Below are 17,135 nucleotides of genomic sequence, written 5' to 3' on the forward strand. Positions count from 1 at the left end.
CAGGCTGGAGTGCAGTGGCCGGATCTCAGCTCACTGCAAGCTCCGCCTCCCGGGTTCACGCCATTCTCCTGCCTCAGCCTCCCGAGTAGCTGGGACTACAGGCGCCCGCCACCTCGCCCGGCTAGATTTTTGTATTTCTTAGAAGAGACGGGGTTTCACTGTGTTAGCCAGGATGGTCTCAATCTCCTGACCTCGTGATCCGCCCGTCTCGGCCTCCCAAAGTGCTGGGATTACAGGCTTGAGCCACCGCGCCCGGCCGCAGGGGATGCTATTTCAACAGTGAACTATGTTCCCTCTGGGATCAGAGCAGGTGAGCCCATATCCAGAGCTCCAAGACTCAGTTTAGGGAAATAGATGGCAAAGCAGAGAATCTACAGAAGCAGCCCAGGGTAGGATCTGGATGGTCACCTGGAGAGTACTGCAGGGAATGGATAGCTGTCTTCATCCAGAAAGACAGATAATATGTTCTACTTACACCAGAGGGCAGACAAAGCTGCCTAACCCTGACGGAGGTCCAGTGAGTGCCCTATCGCAGGAAGCATTCAAGCTGAGGCCGGATGAACATCGGACAGGGCTGTTGAGAGGGAGGTTAGATGGCATTTTAGGGTCTTTTCCCTTTTAAGATTCTGGCATGGAGAGCTCTAGTTTTCCAACCAGCTTCATTTATCAAATCAATGAAATGAATGAAATGATCAGGGTTTCGGGGGGGAAATGATGACAATGCTCACTAGCACCCAGTTTGCATCGAATTGAATACCTGCATTTGACTGAATATTTACTAATAATTAATACACGTTGATTATAAGTACCCTTGACCCCAGTCCCCAAGACACCTGCCGGTAGGAGCAAAGGGGACCCTGGGAGAGACCCAGGAGTCTATGCAATGGAAGGACAGCTGTTAAATATCTTTTTTTTTTTTTTTTTTTTTTTGAGGCAGGGTGTGACTCTGTCACCCAGGCTGGAGTGCAATGGTGCGATCTCAGCTCACTGCAACCTCCACCTCCCGGGTTAAAGCAATTCTCCTGCCTCAGCCTCCCAAGTAGCTGGGATTATAGGTGTTCACTACCATCCCCAGCTAATTTTTTTTTTTTGAGATGGAGTCTCACTCTGTCGCCCAGGCCGGAGTGCACTGGCGTGATCTCGGCTCACTGCAACCTCTGCCTCCTGGGTTCAAGCGATTCTCCTGTCTCAGCCTCCTGAGTAGCTGGGATCACAGGCGCACGCCACCATGCCCAGCTAATTTTTTGTACTTCAGTAGAGATGGGGTTTCACCACGTTGCCCAGGCTGATCTCGAACTCCTGAGCTCAGGCAATCCACCTGCCTCAGGCTCCCACAGTGCTGGGATTACAGGCCTGAGCCACCGCACCTGGCTCATCCCCAGCTAATTTTTGTATTTTTAGTAGAGACAGGGTTTCAGCATGTTGGCCAGGTTGGTCTAGAACTGCTGACCTCAAGTGACCCACCCGCCTGGGCCTCTCAAGTGCTGGGATTACAGGTGTGAGCCACCGCACCTGGCCAAGTGTTAAAGATCTGAGTCATAGTTCCTGGTGATTCTCCAATGTATGAACCTCAACTCCCCTAGTGTCTGAACGGCTCCCAGCTGCTGGTCAATTTTGGCCTGAGTCCCGCTGCTCCTCTGACCCCTCGTCAGTTTGCTCTGCTGTGCCCAGCCCTGCTTTATCAGATCGACAGCCGCGTCTGCATCGGAGCTCCGGCCCCTGCACCCCCAGGGGATCTACTATCTGGTCAGCAAGTAGGAGTGGGTGGGGGGCTCCCTGAATCCTGGAAGTGGGGCCCATGCCAAGAAAGGAGGCTCACTGGGGTCCTGCCTCTCCTTGTAGTGTTCTCTCTGCCCCACCTTACATGTGGGACTCTCCTCCTGCCCTGGCCTAACTTCAGCCCCTGATTCTCCCCAGCCCTGCTTCAGAGTGCCCTGGCAGTCCTGTTGCTCAGCCTCCCTTCTCCCCTATCCCTGCTGCTGCTGCGGCTCCTGGAACCTCGTCTACTGCGGCCCTTGCTGGGCTTCCTGGGGGCCCTGGCCGTGGGCACTCTTTGTGGGGATGCACTGCTACACCTGCTACCGCATGTATGTGAAGCCCCTTCTTTGAACTCCTGGCCTCCATGGATCTAAGGTGTCCCCAGCCATAGGACATCCCCTCCCCCTTTCCATCAGCTCCCACATCCTACTCCTGGATCCTGGCTTCAGCTCACGGCTGCCTTCAAGTAGAGCATATGAGCAAAGGCTTGCCACCCCCCACACAAGGGGATGTTGTTGGGTATAGGGGCTTCCAGGGTCTGCCCTGACCTTCTCTCTGTCAGGCACAAGAAGGGCGGCACGCAGGACCTGGTGGACTACCAGAGGAGGACCTGGGCCCGGGGCTGTCAGTGCTCGGAGGCCTCTTCCTGCTCTTTGTGCTGGAGAACATACTGGGGCTTTTGCGGCACCGAGGGCTCAGGCCAGTGAGTGATACCCTTTTCTCCTCCTTCTGCTGAAACCAGAGTCCCAGTCAAGAACTGGGCCAGGCCGGGCGCGGTGGCTCACACCTGTAATCCCAGCACTTTGGGAGGCCGAGGCGGGCAGATCACAAGGTTAGGAGTTCGAGACCAGCCTGACCAACACGGTGAAACCCTGTCTCTACTAAAAATAAAAAATTAGCTGGGCGTGGTGGCGCATGCCTGTAATCCCAGCTACTCAGGAGGCCGAGGCAGGAGAATCGCTTGAACTCGGGAGGTGGAGGTTGCAGTGAGCCAAGATGGCACCATTGCACTTCAGCCCAGGTGACAGAGTGAGACTCTGTCTCAAAAAAAAAAAAAAAAAAAAAAAAAAAAAAAAAAAAAAAAAGAACTGGGTCAAAAAGCCAAGAGAGGAGCAGTGTGTGCTCCTGGATCTCCGATATTTGCCTGGTGTGCAGGACCTATCAGCTAACAGGGAGTGGGCAGGGGCTCCTTAAGCACAGACCCAGGACTTCTGGCCAAATGGCATCCTCTTCTGAGCTCAAGTCAACAAGAAACAGAGGGGAGGTGCCAACCTGGGAAGAAGGTAGAGGCCAAAGAACATCCCAGGTGCCAGAGGTGGAACCAGGTGTTCATTTTCCCAGCTTGTGGCCCGGCTTTCCCTTAGTCCCTGGCTCTGCTGCCTCCTCCACTAGGAGGGATACCCTCCTATTTCAGAGATGCTGCAGGCGAAAACGAAGGGATCTCGAAACACGAAACCTGGACCCGGAGAATGGCAGTGGGATGGCCCTTCAGCCCCTACAGGCAGCTCCAGGTGACTAGAGGAGAAAATTTGAAGAGTAGGTTCCAAGCTCACAGTCCTTACTCGCAGCCACCAACACTCTCCTGTGGTTCTTCCCACAGAGCCAGGGGCTCAAGGCCAGAGGGAGCAGAACAGCCAGCACCCACCAGCCCCAGCCCCTCCTGGGCACCAAGGCCACAGTCATGGGCACCAGGGTGGCGCTGATATCACGTGGATGGTCCTCCTGGGAGATGGTCTACACAACCTCACTGATGGGCTGGCCATAGGTGTGAGGGGTGGGAATGGAGGGAAGCAGGTCCAAGGGGAGGCCAGGGTTCCTAGTTATCAGCTGGGGCTAGGAGAGGGCCCTGAAGAAAATGGGGAGAGGACGGGAGGACCACAGAACACAGGAGCCTGCTTCTGAGGAGACATTTCTTCTGGACTGACCACTTCCAACCCTGTTGGCCCCAGGTGCTGCCTTCTCTGATGGCTTCTCCAGTGGCCTCAGTACCACCTTAGCGGTCTTCTGCCACGAGCTGCCCCATGAACTGGGTAGGAATGGCAGGAGCAGGGCGGGGCGGACTCCAGAAAGGACACAGCTCCAAGGGGTAGAGCTTGGAGGCTGGCGGGTGGCATGGATGAGGGGCACCCCAACTTACTCCCTCCCATCTTGTCCTCTGTCTCCAACAGGTGACTTTGCCATGCTGCTCCAGTCAGGGCTGTCCTTTCGGCGGCTGGGGCTGCTGAGCCTTGTGTCTGGAGCCCTGGGACTGGGGGGTGCAGTCCTGGGGGTGGGGCTCAGCCTGGGCCCTGTCCCCCTCACTCCCTGGGTGTTTGGGGTCACTGCTGGGGTCTTCCTCTATGTGGCCCTTGTGGACATGGTGAGAGATGTCGGGTAGAGCAGAGAAAACAAGGGCAGTGGGGAGGTGGGAGGAGAAGGAGGTAGCAGTCCCTCCGCCTCTACCATTAGCTCCTGGAAGGGCGTCAGACCACAGGCCCGAAAAGGCTGAGAAACAAGAGACTGAGGTGTTTGGGTGGGGGCTGCTGATGCTTTTTGACACCCTTCCTCTGGTGTTGAGAGGTCAGGGGCAAGGCCAGAATCCTGACATCCTCTTTTTCTTTCAGCTACCAGCCCTGCTTCGTCCTCCGGAGCCCATGCCTACGCCCCATGTGCTCCTGCAGGGGCTGGGGCTGCTGCTGGGGGGCGGCCTCATGCTTGCCATAGCCCTGCTGGAGGAGCGGCTACTGCCCGTGACCACTGAGGGCTGACGGGGCCAGTGGAAAGGGGTCAGGTTGCCCTTTCTTCCCCCCAACCACAGGAATGGAGGCGGGACACAGGGCCAGTAGGAGCAACAGGATTTTAATAAACAGAACCCATCCCAAAGCCATGACTACGACAGTTGTACTTGCACCAAAACAGCATAGAAAACCAGAGTGTGGTGGGAGGACCCGAAGCCGGTTGGGGGAGGATGTGAGTAGGGGCCTGGAGGGCGCAGGGTCATTAATCTGCGGGGAGAGCATTGTGCTTTAGCCCAGGTAGGGGAGGGGTGGGGCAAATGCACCGAGGTCCCCACTTTTTCCTGCTGCCCTCGGCACCCTGGGGATGCAGGCATCTGGGCACATCTGCCCCTTATTGCTGCCCACCAGCATTAAACGCCCCTGATCCCAACACTAGCACCACAGGTGGTTCCGGGGCAGGGAGAGGCAGGAATGGGAAAATTGCTTAGAGAAAGATTCCACTAGAATCCAGTGAATTGTGCTCAGTTCTCTTTACTTCCTACAACCGAGTACATGGGTCACAGGGTAGAGGGTGCAACAGGACATGGAACATGCCCCTCCGTGCCCCCCAACACACACCTGCACACAGGATGGTGGTGTCTGCAGCATCACAGGTCATGCAGGGCTTGGGGAAGGGGAGGTTCACACACACATAGATGCCCACAGCGGGTACCAGACAGAGAACACCCCTGAATATACACAGCTGTACATGGGGAACCCCCAGGTCCCCACCCCAACCCTCTCCCCTGTCTTGCTGTCCCCCGCAGGGGAACTATATTGCTTTGAGAGAGCCACCCCAGGGGCTGCTCTGCCAGGCACCCTCCCATCCCACCCACACCCATTTTGGCACATCTGCAAGACACAGCAGCGAGAGTAGGCACCCTCCCTTCCCAGGCTTCTGTGGCCTGGAGCTGGGGAAGGGGGTAGGAGACTTCATCCTCCATCCTCCCCTAACCCTTCCCAAACCCCTGCCAAACCCACTCCAGTCAGAACCCACCCCCACCCCCCAAACACACATACAAAGCTGAGCTATCCAGGAACACAAGGGAAACAAGGAGATTGTCCAGGGTGGGAGCGGAGGCAGCGGGGGAAGAAGACTGGAAGCAGAGACCTCCCCCACTGTGGGGGGGCAGACTGGCACAACAGCTACTTTAGTGCAATTGGAGAGGGTGCCCAGAGTGAGGGGTGGAGAAGGGAGGGAAGGCGCTCCCCAACTTCCCTGGGGGCAAAGTCAGGCTTCCAGATTCCCCAGGGAAGGGGCCTAGCAGGAGTGGGTGAGGGCCAAGGTGGATCCTCTGGTCACCCACCACCCTCTGCCCTCCCAAATGCAGTGACAGTGTCCCCCTCACACCTAAGTGGGCAACAGCAGCCTTGGAGTCAGTACCTTCAAGTAATTCAAAGAGTAGACCCTCCCCACCCCAGCTTCACGCCCTCTCTGGGATTTGGTCGCTTCTCTAGGGGTTGGGTTGGGAGGAGGGAGCCCCCAAGGCAGACCCTTCCCTCTCTACCTCCCACTTCCCAGACCACGGGGCTTGGTCCTCAAAGATTCCTCACCTCCGCCCTTGCCCCACCTGGGTCAAGGCTGCAGAAGGCTGGAGCCACCACAATTAGAGGGGAAGGGGCTGCTTTGTTCCTTATCCCTCCTTCTTAAAAGGTAGGGTTCAAACTAGGCGGGATGGGGGCCCATACTGGTTTGCCCCAGGAGTAGGGTTTCTGGGCTAGGGTCTGTAAGGCTATTTTCCTTTGCGGTGGGAAGGGGAGGCAGGGGGTGAACACTGGGTATGGGAAGTGGGTGAGAAATGGCTGAGAGGGAAGGAGGAAGGGGCCTCCCCGCTGGAGCAGTCACTGGAGTCATTCAGACAAAAACACTCACGTGCATTAAGATACACAGCGTGCAAACTCAGCCCTGCCAGCCTGGCCCCAATCCCACCTCTCAGGACCCCTTCCAAGACCCTGGAGGAGGTTTTGGGGGTATAGCTGTAGAACCGTTCACTCTGGCCCCATCCACCCCACCCCCAGCCTCTTCTCCCCTTCTAGGTCCAGGGAGTAAGAAGGTGCTCGGGTGGGCAGACAGTGGTGGAAACAGTATTGAGTTTTCCTTTGGTTACATATTGAAGGCAAAGGTGAGCTGGACTTACAGTCAAAACGGATAGGGGTGAGGAAGGAAGAGGGGCCATGGCTGGGGTTGGAGAGGGAGGTAGGCCCTCCTCAGCCCCTCCACCCCAAGAAACACGTCTACGTGGGGTGGCAGTCCCTCAGTCATCTCTCCCACCCCCCACAGCACCAAACAAAAGGAGAAGCCCCCTCCCCCAGGGGCTGCTCCCCACCCCAACCTGGGCTGTACATTCAGTGGTTTTCAGCAGTCCTATGGCTCAGGGGGCCACGGGGCGGGGGAGGTGGCCCATCAGTCTCAGTGGACAGTGGCAGTGACCCGGGTCTGCTGGTCCTTCCTGGGACCCACAGTTTGTGCCATTCGTTTTTCTGAAGGATATAGTACATGACCCTACTAGAGCCACCGCCCAATCAGAAATAGCTCCCCAAAAATCAGAAACTAAAAACTGGCTCTTTCCATCTCACCCTCTGATTCACACGTCTGTTTCCCTGTCTCCTATGTCGCCCTCGCTCTGTTTCCTTTGCTGGGACCTGGGGCTGCTCCCAGGGTCCTCGCTTAAAATAGGCCTTTTCACAAAAGTGCTTATTACTTGAAGCAAGTGCTTTAGAGCTGCGGTGGGGAGAGGGGGAAGGGGGAGGGCAAAGGGAAGGCGCTGTTCCCTCCCCACCCTCTCCCATGAAGATTGGGGGGCATTCTGCCTGTTTTACTTCTCCACACCCGTTTAAGTCAAAGAGGTTAAAAAAAAACTTAACATTAAAATAAATATGCAGTGGCCATGAGAATGGTCAAAATGCTTCACAAAACACTAGGGCTGGGGAGCCCAGGGTGGGGCGTGGGGTTTCCTTTGGCATAAGGAGAGGAGGCTGTTTGTCCCCCAGGCTTCCTCACAGCCACGTATGGAGGGATAGAGGACTCCCCACCACCTCCCAGCACTGCTGACAGTGTGCCGAGGGCAGCAGGGAGCAGACAGCCCCCAGGAATCTCATCTAGCAAGACAACGGGGCTCCTGACAGACACTCAGACGCTTCCCGCCATCGCCAAACGTCGCAAAAGGAGAACACGACTCACGCTCCGCAAGTGCTCTCTGGAGGACCCGTCTCCTCACTCCCCTTGCCCCCCACCACCTAATTCCCAGCACCAAGATGAGAAGGAGGGGGTGGAATGGGAAGATTTCAGGAGAGAGAATTGAAGGGAAGGCAAGCTTTGCAGAGCCAGCAGGGTTGGGGATGGGGGCTGCAGCCCTTAAGAGAGGTCACATTGATTGTCATATAGGGGAGGACACGGTGTGGAGGGAGGTGGGCAAGAGGGGCGTCACAAGGCCCTTTGGCTTTGAAAATAAAAATAAAAACTAAAAGCTGCACAATCCTTCTCATCAATAATGGTCATTTGGAAGCCTTGAAATGATGTAGGAACTGAGGGTTGGGAGAAGCAAGACACAGAGACAGGGGATCAAAAGGGACCATGGAAAGATAAGGACTTGGACACACCCCAGGCTTCTGGAAACCAGCATGAGGTATGGTTAAGGGTATCCACTGGGGAGGGAGGGGGTCCCTGGGACGCCCCCCTCCCCTCAGCCCACCCTTGACAAGGATGGCAAGACATTCAGGGTATACAACTAAAAGATGGGTAAGACTGTGAATAAAGCAAACTTGGGTAGGGGAGGGAGGCTGAAGGATCCCCTCAGGGGGAGACCCTGTACTGTGTAAACGAAGCCTGTCCAGTTCTCAGGGGACAATACTGATGGCAGCCAAACTGGGTGAGGATGCACTGTGGGGGCGGAGGGGGCATGACCTCTATTCAAGTTCTGTGTCTTGGCCCCTGGCTGAGGTATTGAGTGTGAGGAAGGGAACACTGGGCTGCAGGAGTGGGTCCAACTGTCCAGGAGGCTGCACTAGGAGATGGGTGGACAGAGCACTTAAAGGGACCAGGGCCAAATTCAATGCTACATTTAGAGAGAAAACTGCCCCCTCTTCACTCCAGCCCAGTTTGGCTTTTGGGGTGCGACTTTTAGAAATCTTACCAATGCAGCCCCTAGCTCAATCCCATCTTTCCTCCCTGCTGGGAAGGCAGGGTCCAAGCCCCAGTACCTATTCATCTCTCTCTAGGTCAGAGCTTCTTCCTCACACTGGAGAGGAAGCCTGGGTCCCGAGTAGCCACGGTCCCTTGTCGGCCCTGCCCCTCCTACCATCTTTGGCTTCAGATCAGGAGTGACTGGGGCAGTGGATACTCTTGGACATAACGGAAGGTGGAGGCAGATCGGGAGCACAGATAAACTATGGGCTTGGGAGCACAGGAGGAAGAACATGGTGCCTCCCTCCATATACATGCAAACACATGCCTGAAACACAGTGGACATACTAGGGCTGTGGTTTTGAAATGGGCAGGAAATTAATTTGTTTCTTCCCCTAAAGGATAAAACGTTTACTTAAAAATTCATGACAAGCCTCAAAGTTCAAGGAAAGGAGAGCCAGGGCAGGAATGGCCACAGGCTCTGCCCTCCCAAAAGAAGATAAAAGAAAGAAGCAAGGTTAAAGTGCGTGGTTAGGGGCCAGGCTAGGACTGGGAGGGAAGGGGAGGGGGCAGGCTGTGGGGGCAGAACCAGCCCTTGATTTGCATATGAGGAGCCAGGGGAGAGTGCAGGATTGGGGCCCAGGTACAGTAGTTGCTGCTTCAAGTGTTTTGCATTTGAACTTTAGGGGTGACAGGGTACAGAAGTGGGGAAAAAGCTCCAGGCCCCAGTGCTAAATATCCTCCCCCCTCATCCTCTAGCTGCCCCTGAAGGGGGAGGGGGACACCCCCAGAGTGCTCACACAGTACCAGAAATTAAGGCTTCTCACTGCTGCGGGGATGGAGGGACCGGCCGAGCAGGGAGGCAGTGATGGGTACGGAAGAAGAGGGGATCTGCCTGGCAGCAGGGGCAGGGGAGAAGAGGGACACAGAGAGGAGTCCCCAGGGAAGAGTCAGGGGAGCTGGCAGCAGAAAGAGGGAACCAAGAGATGGAGTCAAAGAATGGAGGAGCCAGGCATTTAGCAATTATTTTGGGACACTTGGCAGAAGGGGTCGCCCTGGGGGTACCAAGGGCCTGGGGTGCTCCCTGTCAGTCCCAGACCCCTGCCAGGCCAAGATGGTGTGGCAAAGGGGTGAGCAGCTGCTCCCCAGGGCTTCCTTCCCCTCCGCCCCCTCCACCCAGTCGTGTTCTCCTTTAAAGTGCCCTAAATGTTTAGACTTTTTCTAAATAAATAGAATTAGATATCAAGCCACCGGCGGGGGAGGGACACTGGAGGGGGCTACTCGGAGTAGCAGCCGTCTAACCCAATGGCGCCAGGCCGCTCCTGGCTATAGGGGCAGGAGGCCCCATGGGGCAGGGCGCCGCAGCCACCCACCGTCTTGGCGGCTGCAATGCTGCAGTTCTTGAGCAGGCTGAAGCTGAAAGGACTGACGGCGTCCTTAGGTGGGAAAGGCTTCATGGTGGAAAGGATCAAGGCCAGGCAGTCTGCCACATCTTTGTTGGGGGCACAGGCCAGTGCTGGGGTGTGACCTGCAGGGCCAAGGGGGAGAACTGAGGCACAGAGTCCTGTATCCCAGCCAGCCTCCCCCAAGCCCTGAAGTCTTTTCTCTGTGGAGGGAGCCAAGGCAGGCAGGTACCCAGCAGGGGCAGAATCCAAGGGTGACGAGGGCCCAGGAAGGCTGACAGGCAGATTCTCTGAGTGCGGGCTAAAGGGTGGGCATGGGAATCAAAGCCCGGGGTGTGGAGTCCTCCTGGCCCTGCGGGCTCCCCTCTGAAACTCCAGAGTACTGGTGTGGGCTCCCTACTCTGAAGAGTTCCCTTGGGAAGAAAATCCCACGTAAAGCAAGATGAAGAAGTCACCTCCTAAAGAATGTCCCTGACCCCAAACCCAAGAGAGGCAGGGGGCTCCAGACCCCACCCACCTTCTTCATCCACAGCCAGCACTGTGGCTCCACGACTCAGCAGGGCCTGTACCACAGAAGCTAGACCATTCCGGGCAGCAATGTGGAGTGGCCTTGGAAAAAAGGAAAAAGAAAGAGCTTGATGCTAAGCTGCCCTTCCACCTCCAGACAGGGTGGCAAGGGTGCTGAACAGACACTATGGGCTCCAGAGAGCCTCTGAACAGCAGCCACTCTTTCGTCACCCACCGGCCTCCCCCAGCTAGAAGCCCCCTTCCCCAGGCACTCACATCTGCAGCGCACTGTTGGTAGCATTGATAAGGCCAAGGTCTTGGGTTTCTGCCAGGATCATGAGGGCACATTTCTCATGGCCCTGAGGGAGGGGAACAGAGTGGAGACTTGTGAAGTAGAAGTGTGGCAGGGTGTAAGGCAGGAGTTGGGAGAGTAACAGGAGGACAAACAGCTGCCCCACCAGTGGGATGCGCTGGACAATCCTCACTTCTGCCCTAGTCCCCTCTACAACCGAGACCTACCTCTCTTCATCAAGCTCTGCCCCTTATGCAGTCCCCCAATCACTTCAGGTAAGTACCTTGCTACAAGCCAAGTGGAGGGCTGTGTTCTTGTTCTCATCCAATACAGTAAGGTCTGCCTTCCCTCGATACAGCAGAAATTCTACGAGAGAAATGTGATAGAGGGACTGAACCCTCCCTCCAGAGCAGCAGCCATCCCGGCTCTCCACTTTGCATCCAGTCTGCAGATGGCGAGACATCCAAAGACAACCCTCCTGATTTCTGAACCCCAGCCCCAGCCAGCCTCCACAGGCAGGGCTGACCCATCCTGCAACTGCCCCAGGGGAGGTCCTCCCTTCCACAAGTGGCCCCTACACACCCACAGCAGCGGTCTGCCCGTTCTCAGCCGCCGTCATGAGCGCAGTGCGGCCGGTATGGTCAGTGGCGTTCACCTCGGCTTGGTGCTGCAGCAGCATCCGGAGCCCAGAGACATTGTCCGCGAAGGCAGCGGCGTGAAGGGGGGTCCTGTAAGGGGGGGATCAGGGTAGATTAAAATAGGGAAGAGTATACTGCCCAAGCAGAAAGAGGAAGCCAGAGGCAACTGGACTTCTCCCCAAGTCTTCCATCACTCACCGTCCTTTGGCATCTCGGCTGTTCACAATCTTGGCACCCAGAGCTCCCAGCAGCATCTCTGTGGTGCTGTCCTGGTTATTAATCCTAGAGGAAGAGGGAGGAGGGGTCATCAGGAAGGACAAGGGAAGTAGGCTACCTGTCCTAAGCTCAGGTCGTGGGCCCTCGCAAGAAGGGTTGACGCAGCAGAAGGGACTTACACTGCACAGTGCAAAGGAGTGAAGGGGTTTCCTTCCAGGTATGAAAACGGGCTGTGTTCAAGTAACAACTCCAGACAATCTTCATGTCCTGGGCATGAGTAAGGAAGAGTTGTGATGGAGAAAAACAACAAGGTTCCCTGTCTGTCCTGTGTCTTGACACTCCAGTCCACTTCCAGATTCAGATCAACCCAGGTCCCTCCCACAACCCACCCGTCCTCCTCTACACACACTCCAACACATACTCCTGTGCCTGTGGAGGCCCCAGTCTAGTACCAGTGTAGGAGGCCCAGTGCATGGGCGAGTATCCGCTGTAATCCACCCCAGCATCCAGGGGGTCTGTGGAAAGGGCAGCCTGCAGCAGGGTCCGCAGTACTGCAGTGTGGCCACAGGCTGAGGCCAGGTGAATAGGTGTGCGGCCCTTAAAGTCTCGGCACAGCACAAATGCGTCGTGGTCCAGCAGGGCAGCCAGGCAGTCCTCACAGCCAGTCACTGCCTGTGAGTAACATGGGGGTGTGAAGGGGATGAAAAGCTCCTTCTTTTCTGCTGGCCTGTTGCTTGAGTCTGGCTCAGAAGTAAGAACCACTTGCAGGGCTCCAATCCTTGTCTTTTTTTTTTGGAGACAGAGTCTTGCTCTGTCACCCAGGCTGGAGTGCAGTGGCACAATCTCAGCTCACTGCAACCTCTGCCTCCCAGGTTCAAGCAATTCTCCTGCCTCAGCCTCCCGAGTAGCTGGGATTACAGGCAGGTGCCACCATGCCCAGCTAATTTTTTTTGGAGTTTTACTAGAGATGGGGTTTCACCATGTTAGCCAGGATGGTCTTGATCTCCTGACCTTGTGATCCGCCTGCCTCGGCCTCCCAAAGTGCTGGGATTACAGGCATGAGCCACTGCGCCTGGCCTCAATCCTTGTCTTTACAAAAATGATTCCTTTTTTGAGACAGAGTCTCACTCTGTCACCCAGGCTGGAGTGCAATGGTGTGATCTTGGCTCACTGCAACCTCTGCCGCCCAGGTTCCAGCAATTCTGTCTCAGCCTCCTGAGTAGCTGGGATTATAGACATGCACCACCACGCCCAATTAATTTTTGTATTTTTAGTAGAGACAAAGGTTCACCATGTTGGCCAGGCTGGTCTCGAACTCCTGACCTCAGCTGATCCACCCGCCTTGGCCTTCCAAAGTGCTGGGACTACAGACGTGAGTCTCCAGGCCTGGCCCTTTACAACAATGATTCTAAGTGTTAAGGACCCACATCTCCCTCCTTGACTCTCTCTATGCCAATAGACAATCAGGATACTAAGAGTTAATACTGGAGCTCTGGAGTGAAAGACTAAACGGAGGGAAGAAGGAGACTAACGGATCAAAAAATCTTGTGGGAGGAGGAGGCAGCTGAGGACAGGTGGTCGCGGAAGAGGATCTAGGTGGTGGTGACATTATGCGATGGGATGGGGCCAGCAGGGTATCCCAAGTAGAGTGGGTGGTGAGCACTCAGTTGTACGTGATTACAAAGCACAGATATCGGCCAGGCACAATGGCTCACGGCTGTAATCCCAACCCTTTGGGAGGCCAAGGCGGGTGGATCTCATCATCAGGAGATTGAGATCATCCTGGCTAACACAGTGAAACTCGGTCTCTACTAAAAATAAAAAAATTAGCCGGGCGTGTAATCCCAGCTACTCGGGAGGTTGAGGCAGGAGAATCGCTTGAACCCGGGAGACAGAGGTTGCAGTGTGCCGAGATCACGCCACTGAACTCTAGCCTGGGCAACAGAGCGAGACTCCGTCTCAAAAATAATAGTAATAATAATAATAATAAAACAAAGCAGAGATACCAGGGAAAACAGCTGGGGATGTCAGGGACTCATGCTGGAGCAAGCACAAGGCTCAATAAGATCCTGGCCACAGCATGGGCCTGGTGGCTCGCGCCTGTAATCCCAGCACTTTGGGAGGCCAAGGTTGGGGGATCACTTGAGCCCAGGAGTTCAAGACCAGTTTGGGCAAGATGGTAAGATCCCCATCTCTACAAAAAATACAAAAATTAGCTGGGCATGGTGGCATGTGCCTATAGTTTCAGCTACTCAGGAGGCTGAGGTGGGAGGATCACCTGAACCCAGGAAGTCAAGGCTGCAGTGAGTGATAGTGTCACTGCACTCCAACCTGGGCAATGGGAGTGAGACCCTGTCTTCAAAAAAAAAAGAGACTGGGCACAAAATCCTGGCTCGCCTCCTAGACAATTGGATTCCCCACTGCTGGTGAGTCCCGTGCTCCCACACTGAGGCCCACATGCAAACAATCCCCCCCAGAAGCTCACTCACCCCGCGGTGGAGGGCGGTGCGGCCCCGGAGGTCAGCAGCATCAGCTGTGGATCCTTTCTCTAGCAGCAGATGTACACAGTCCACATGGCCATTCATGATGGCCAGCATCAGTGGGGTCCTACAGAGGGGCAGGAAGAGGAGTGAGGATCCCACAAGGACTGGAAAACCTGCACCCCACCCTGGCCCACACTCACTGTCCATAGGCATCCATGACATCTGTGATGTCAGCTCGTTCCCCACTGTCGATCAGCAAGTGCAGGGAGTCAGTGTGGCCAGAGGCAGCTAGGGGAAAGGGACCCCGCGTCAGGGCAGGGCCAAGAGGAAGAAGGGAGGCGAGGTCAAGCCTAAAGGACTTGGGGTCAATGTTACAGGAAGACCTGGGCCAGAGAGAAATCTCTGAGGACAGAAAGCTATGAATCAGGGCTGGAAGTCTCCATTCTCCTGACCCTACTCCACTTTCCAGCCCCATTCCCATCCAGGAGGGATCTGGCATGGCAAGGGTAGGGCAGCAGCCTAAAGTGGGCACTAACCAGCAGCGTGCAGGGGCGTCCACTTGCGCTTGCGCTCCTTGATGAGGGCAGAGGCGCCGTGGGCTGTAAGCACCTCCACACACTCAGTAGAGCCGCGCTCCGTGGCCAGGAAGAGTGCGGTCCGGCCCTTGTGGTCCCTTACGTCCAGATTCACCAGCGTCTCCGCCAGTGTCTTCAAGGCTTCACAGTGACCGTTGTAGGCCTGGAGGGGTGCAGGCAACCAGTGCACACAGCTTGGGACCTTCCCTGCTCCTCCCTTTCCCTTCTCTGCTCTTGGGGTCCATGGGAAGCTCAAGGTCTTAGTCCTCGACAAGCTCCTTGGGCCCCTCAAGGCTTCCTACCCTGCATTGTGTTTATCCCCTCTCCCACAAAAAGGCAGAAGCAAGGATAACTTCACAAGTGCTGGCACCTTTGTTAGGGCCTGGGAACAGGTAGGACAAGGAAAGCAGAAGAAAAAGATGTGGGACTCACAGCTAAGTGCAAAGGGCTGACTGGAATGGTGCTCTCCACATCCTCCAGGCAGTTAAAGGACATTTCTAAGAGCTGCAATGGACAGGAAAGTAGGTGCTGAGACTCTGGAACTCCTAAGATAGTACCCCAGTCCCCGACTCGCAGTAATCCCCACTAAGCCTCTGGATCTAAAGACCACATTTGATTGAACCACCCTTAGTTTCGGAATCCACAAACCCTGTGCCCCTGCCCCTGCCTCCCCTCCTGCAGGCCAGGCCCCAACACATACCAGTTCGAGGTTCTGTCTGTTGCCATAGGCGGCTGCATAGTGCACAGCTGTGTAGCCCTGCCTGTCCCGCAGGGAGGGGTCTGCACCGTTATCCAGTAAGAACTCCAGACAGCTGGGGAGCCAAGGGTAGACTATGAGGCAGGGACAGGCCCAGCCCAGGAGGGCACAGACCTGGGAGGGCCAGAGGAGAGGACCAAGGGAACCCCTTCAGGCCTACCTGACCGCCACCTGTCCTTAGCTCTAGGTAGGTTCTCTAAATCCTACCCATTCTTTTTTTTTTTTTTTTTTTTTTTGAGACAGAGTCTCGCTCTGTCACCCAGGCTGGACTGCAGTGGCGCGATCTCGACTCACTGCAAGCTCCGCCTCCCAGGTTCAGGCCATTCTCCTGCCTCAGCCTCCCGAGTAGCTGGGACTACAGGCGCCCGCCACCATGCCCCGCTGATTTTTTTGTATTTTTAGTAGAGACGGGGTTTCACCGTGTTAGCCAGGATGGTCTCGATCTCCTGACCTCGTGATCCGCCCGCCTCAGCCTCCCAAAGTGCTGGGATTACAGGCGTGAGCCATCGCGCCCGGCAATCCTACCCATTCTTCAACCCTAGCTCCAGACCTACTTTACCTTCTCAAGGTCTGCCCTGAACCCCTCTGGCTTCAATGCCCTCCTTTATCCTCTGAGCATTCTCCTAGAGAACCTAGAGCATGATGTTCAGTTATCAACCTTCTGCTGACTGACATGCTTTCCCCACCTCCAGGCACACCGACCCCTGCCCTAGGATGCTTTCTCCTCCCAGCCCAGCCGAATAAGTCCTGTTCATCTCAAACTCAGTCCCAGCTTCTCTCCTCTGTGAGGCCTTTCCTAACCTTCCCTGGGAAAGGTACCTCTTCCTCTGTGCTCCCTTGGCAGCCTTCTCATACCTTAGTAGTAGTTATAGTAGTAGTAATAATAATAAAGTATTTAGCACTTACTGTCAAGCACAGTTCTAAGTACTTCATGTATGTTAAATAATTTAATCCTCATAAAGATCCTATGAAGTAGATACTATTTTTATCCCTACTGTGGGTGATGAAATTGAGGCATAGAGAAGTAACTTGCTGCAGGTAACAGCTGAGCCTCTTGGATTTTAGTGTCCTTTTTAAAAAAATAAATCCTAGGCCAGGCAGGGTGGCTCACGCCTGTAATCCCAGCACTTTGGGAGGCCAAGATGGGTGGATCACGAGGTCAGGAGATCGAGACCATCCTGGCTAACACGGTGAAATCTCGTCTCTACTAAAAATACAAAAAATTAGCCTGGCGTGGTGGTGTGCGTCTGTGGTCCCAGCTACTTGGGAGGCTGAGGCAGGAGAATGGCATGAACCCAGGAGGTAGAGCTTTCGGTGAGCCAAGATCGTGCCACTGTACTCCAGCCTGAGCGACAGAACGAGACTCCGTCTCAAACAAAACAAAACAAAACAAAACAAAATATAAATAAATCTTTTTTTTTTTTTTTTTTTTTTTGAGACGGAGTGTGGCTCTGTGGCCCAGGCTGGAGTGCTGTGGCCGGATCTCAGCTCACTGCAAGCTCCGCCTCCCGGGTTCACGCCATTCTCCTGCCTCAGCCTCCCAGTAGCTGGGACTACAGGCGCCGCTACCTCGCCCGGCTAGTTTTTTGTAGTTTTTAGTAGAGACGGGGTTTCACCGTGTTAGCCA

At 55.3% G+C, this 17,135-nt stretch overlaps 2 protein-coding genes across 3 annotated transcripts in view; one reads left to right on the forward strand and one right to left on the reverse strand.

The window, feature by feature from the left end:
• The first annotated feature begins 286 nt into the window (after positions 1-286).
• Positions 287-4,620, forward strand: SLC39A5 (solute carrier family 39 member 5). The gene is made up of 9 exons (XM_023210612.1): positions 287-310; positions 1,584-1,746; positions 1,918-2,087; positions 2,321-2,461; positions 3,173-3,269; positions 3,359-3,523; positions 3,708-3,788; positions 3,927-4,117; positions 4,362-4,620. Exons 1-9 carry the CDS (start codon positions 287-289, stop codon positions 4,503-4,505), a joined length of 1,176 nt encoding a protein of 391 aa, XP_023066380.1. The 3' UTR covers positions 4,506-4,620.
• Positions 4,581-17,135, reverse strand: part of ANKRD52 (ankyrin repeat domain 52) — a 21,190-nt gene continuing 8,635 nt past the window's right edge. Inside the window, exons 16-28 of one of the 2 annotated variants that reach the window (XM_023210798.1) lie at positions 15,452-15,563; positions 15,184-15,255; positions 14,713-14,914; positions 14,377-14,464; positions 14,183-14,300; positions 12,146-12,365; positions 11,873-11,960; positions 11,676-11,759; positions 11,422-11,567; positions 11,123-11,205; positions 10,824-10,906; positions 10,558-10,649; positions 4,581-10,165 (exon numbers count right to left, since the gene is read on the reverse strand). In XM_023210798.1, the coding sequence (XP_023066566.1) occupies positions 9,915-10,165; positions 10,558-10,649; positions 10,824-10,906; positions 11,123-11,205; positions 11,422-11,567; positions 11,676-11,759; positions 11,873-11,960; positions 12,146-12,365; positions 14,183-14,300; positions 14,377-14,464; positions 14,713-14,914; positions 15,184-15,255; positions 15,452-15,563 (1,639 nt within the window). In that variant the 3' untranslated portion in view covers positions 4,581-9,914. The remainder of the gene's footprint in view (positions 10,166-10,557; positions 10,650-10,823; positions 10,907-11,122; positions 11,206-11,421; positions 11,568-11,675; positions 11,760-11,872; positions 11,961-12,145; positions 12,366-14,182; positions 14,301-14,376; positions 14,465-14,712; positions 14,915-15,183; positions 15,256-15,451; positions 15,564-17,135) is intronic. The other variant, XM_023210799.2, reaches the window with a different exon arrangement.

This window comes from Piliocolobus tephrosceles, chromosome 10, assembly GCF_002776525.5.
Source record: "Piliocolobus tephrosceles isolate RC106 chromosome 10, ASM277652v3, whole genome shotgun sequence".
Taxonomy (NCBI): Eukaryota; Metazoa; Chordata; class Mammalia; order Primates; family Cercopithecidae; genus Piliocolobus; species Piliocolobus tephrosceles.

Excerpts from the sequence above, each read along its gene's own strand:
- SLC39A5 (XM_023210612.1), top strand. The coding sequence starts at position 287 with ATGTTCCCTCTGGGATCAGAGCAG. Across the intron at positions 311-1,583 it reads TCCCTCTGGGATCAGAGCAG|TGTCTGAACGGCTCCCAGCT; the intron begins GTGAGCCCATAT and ends CAACTCCCCTAG. Across the intron at positions 4,118-4,361 it reads ATGTGGCCCTTGTGGACATG|CTACCAGCCCTGCTTCGTCC; the intron begins GTGAGAGATGTC and ends TTTTTCTTTCAG.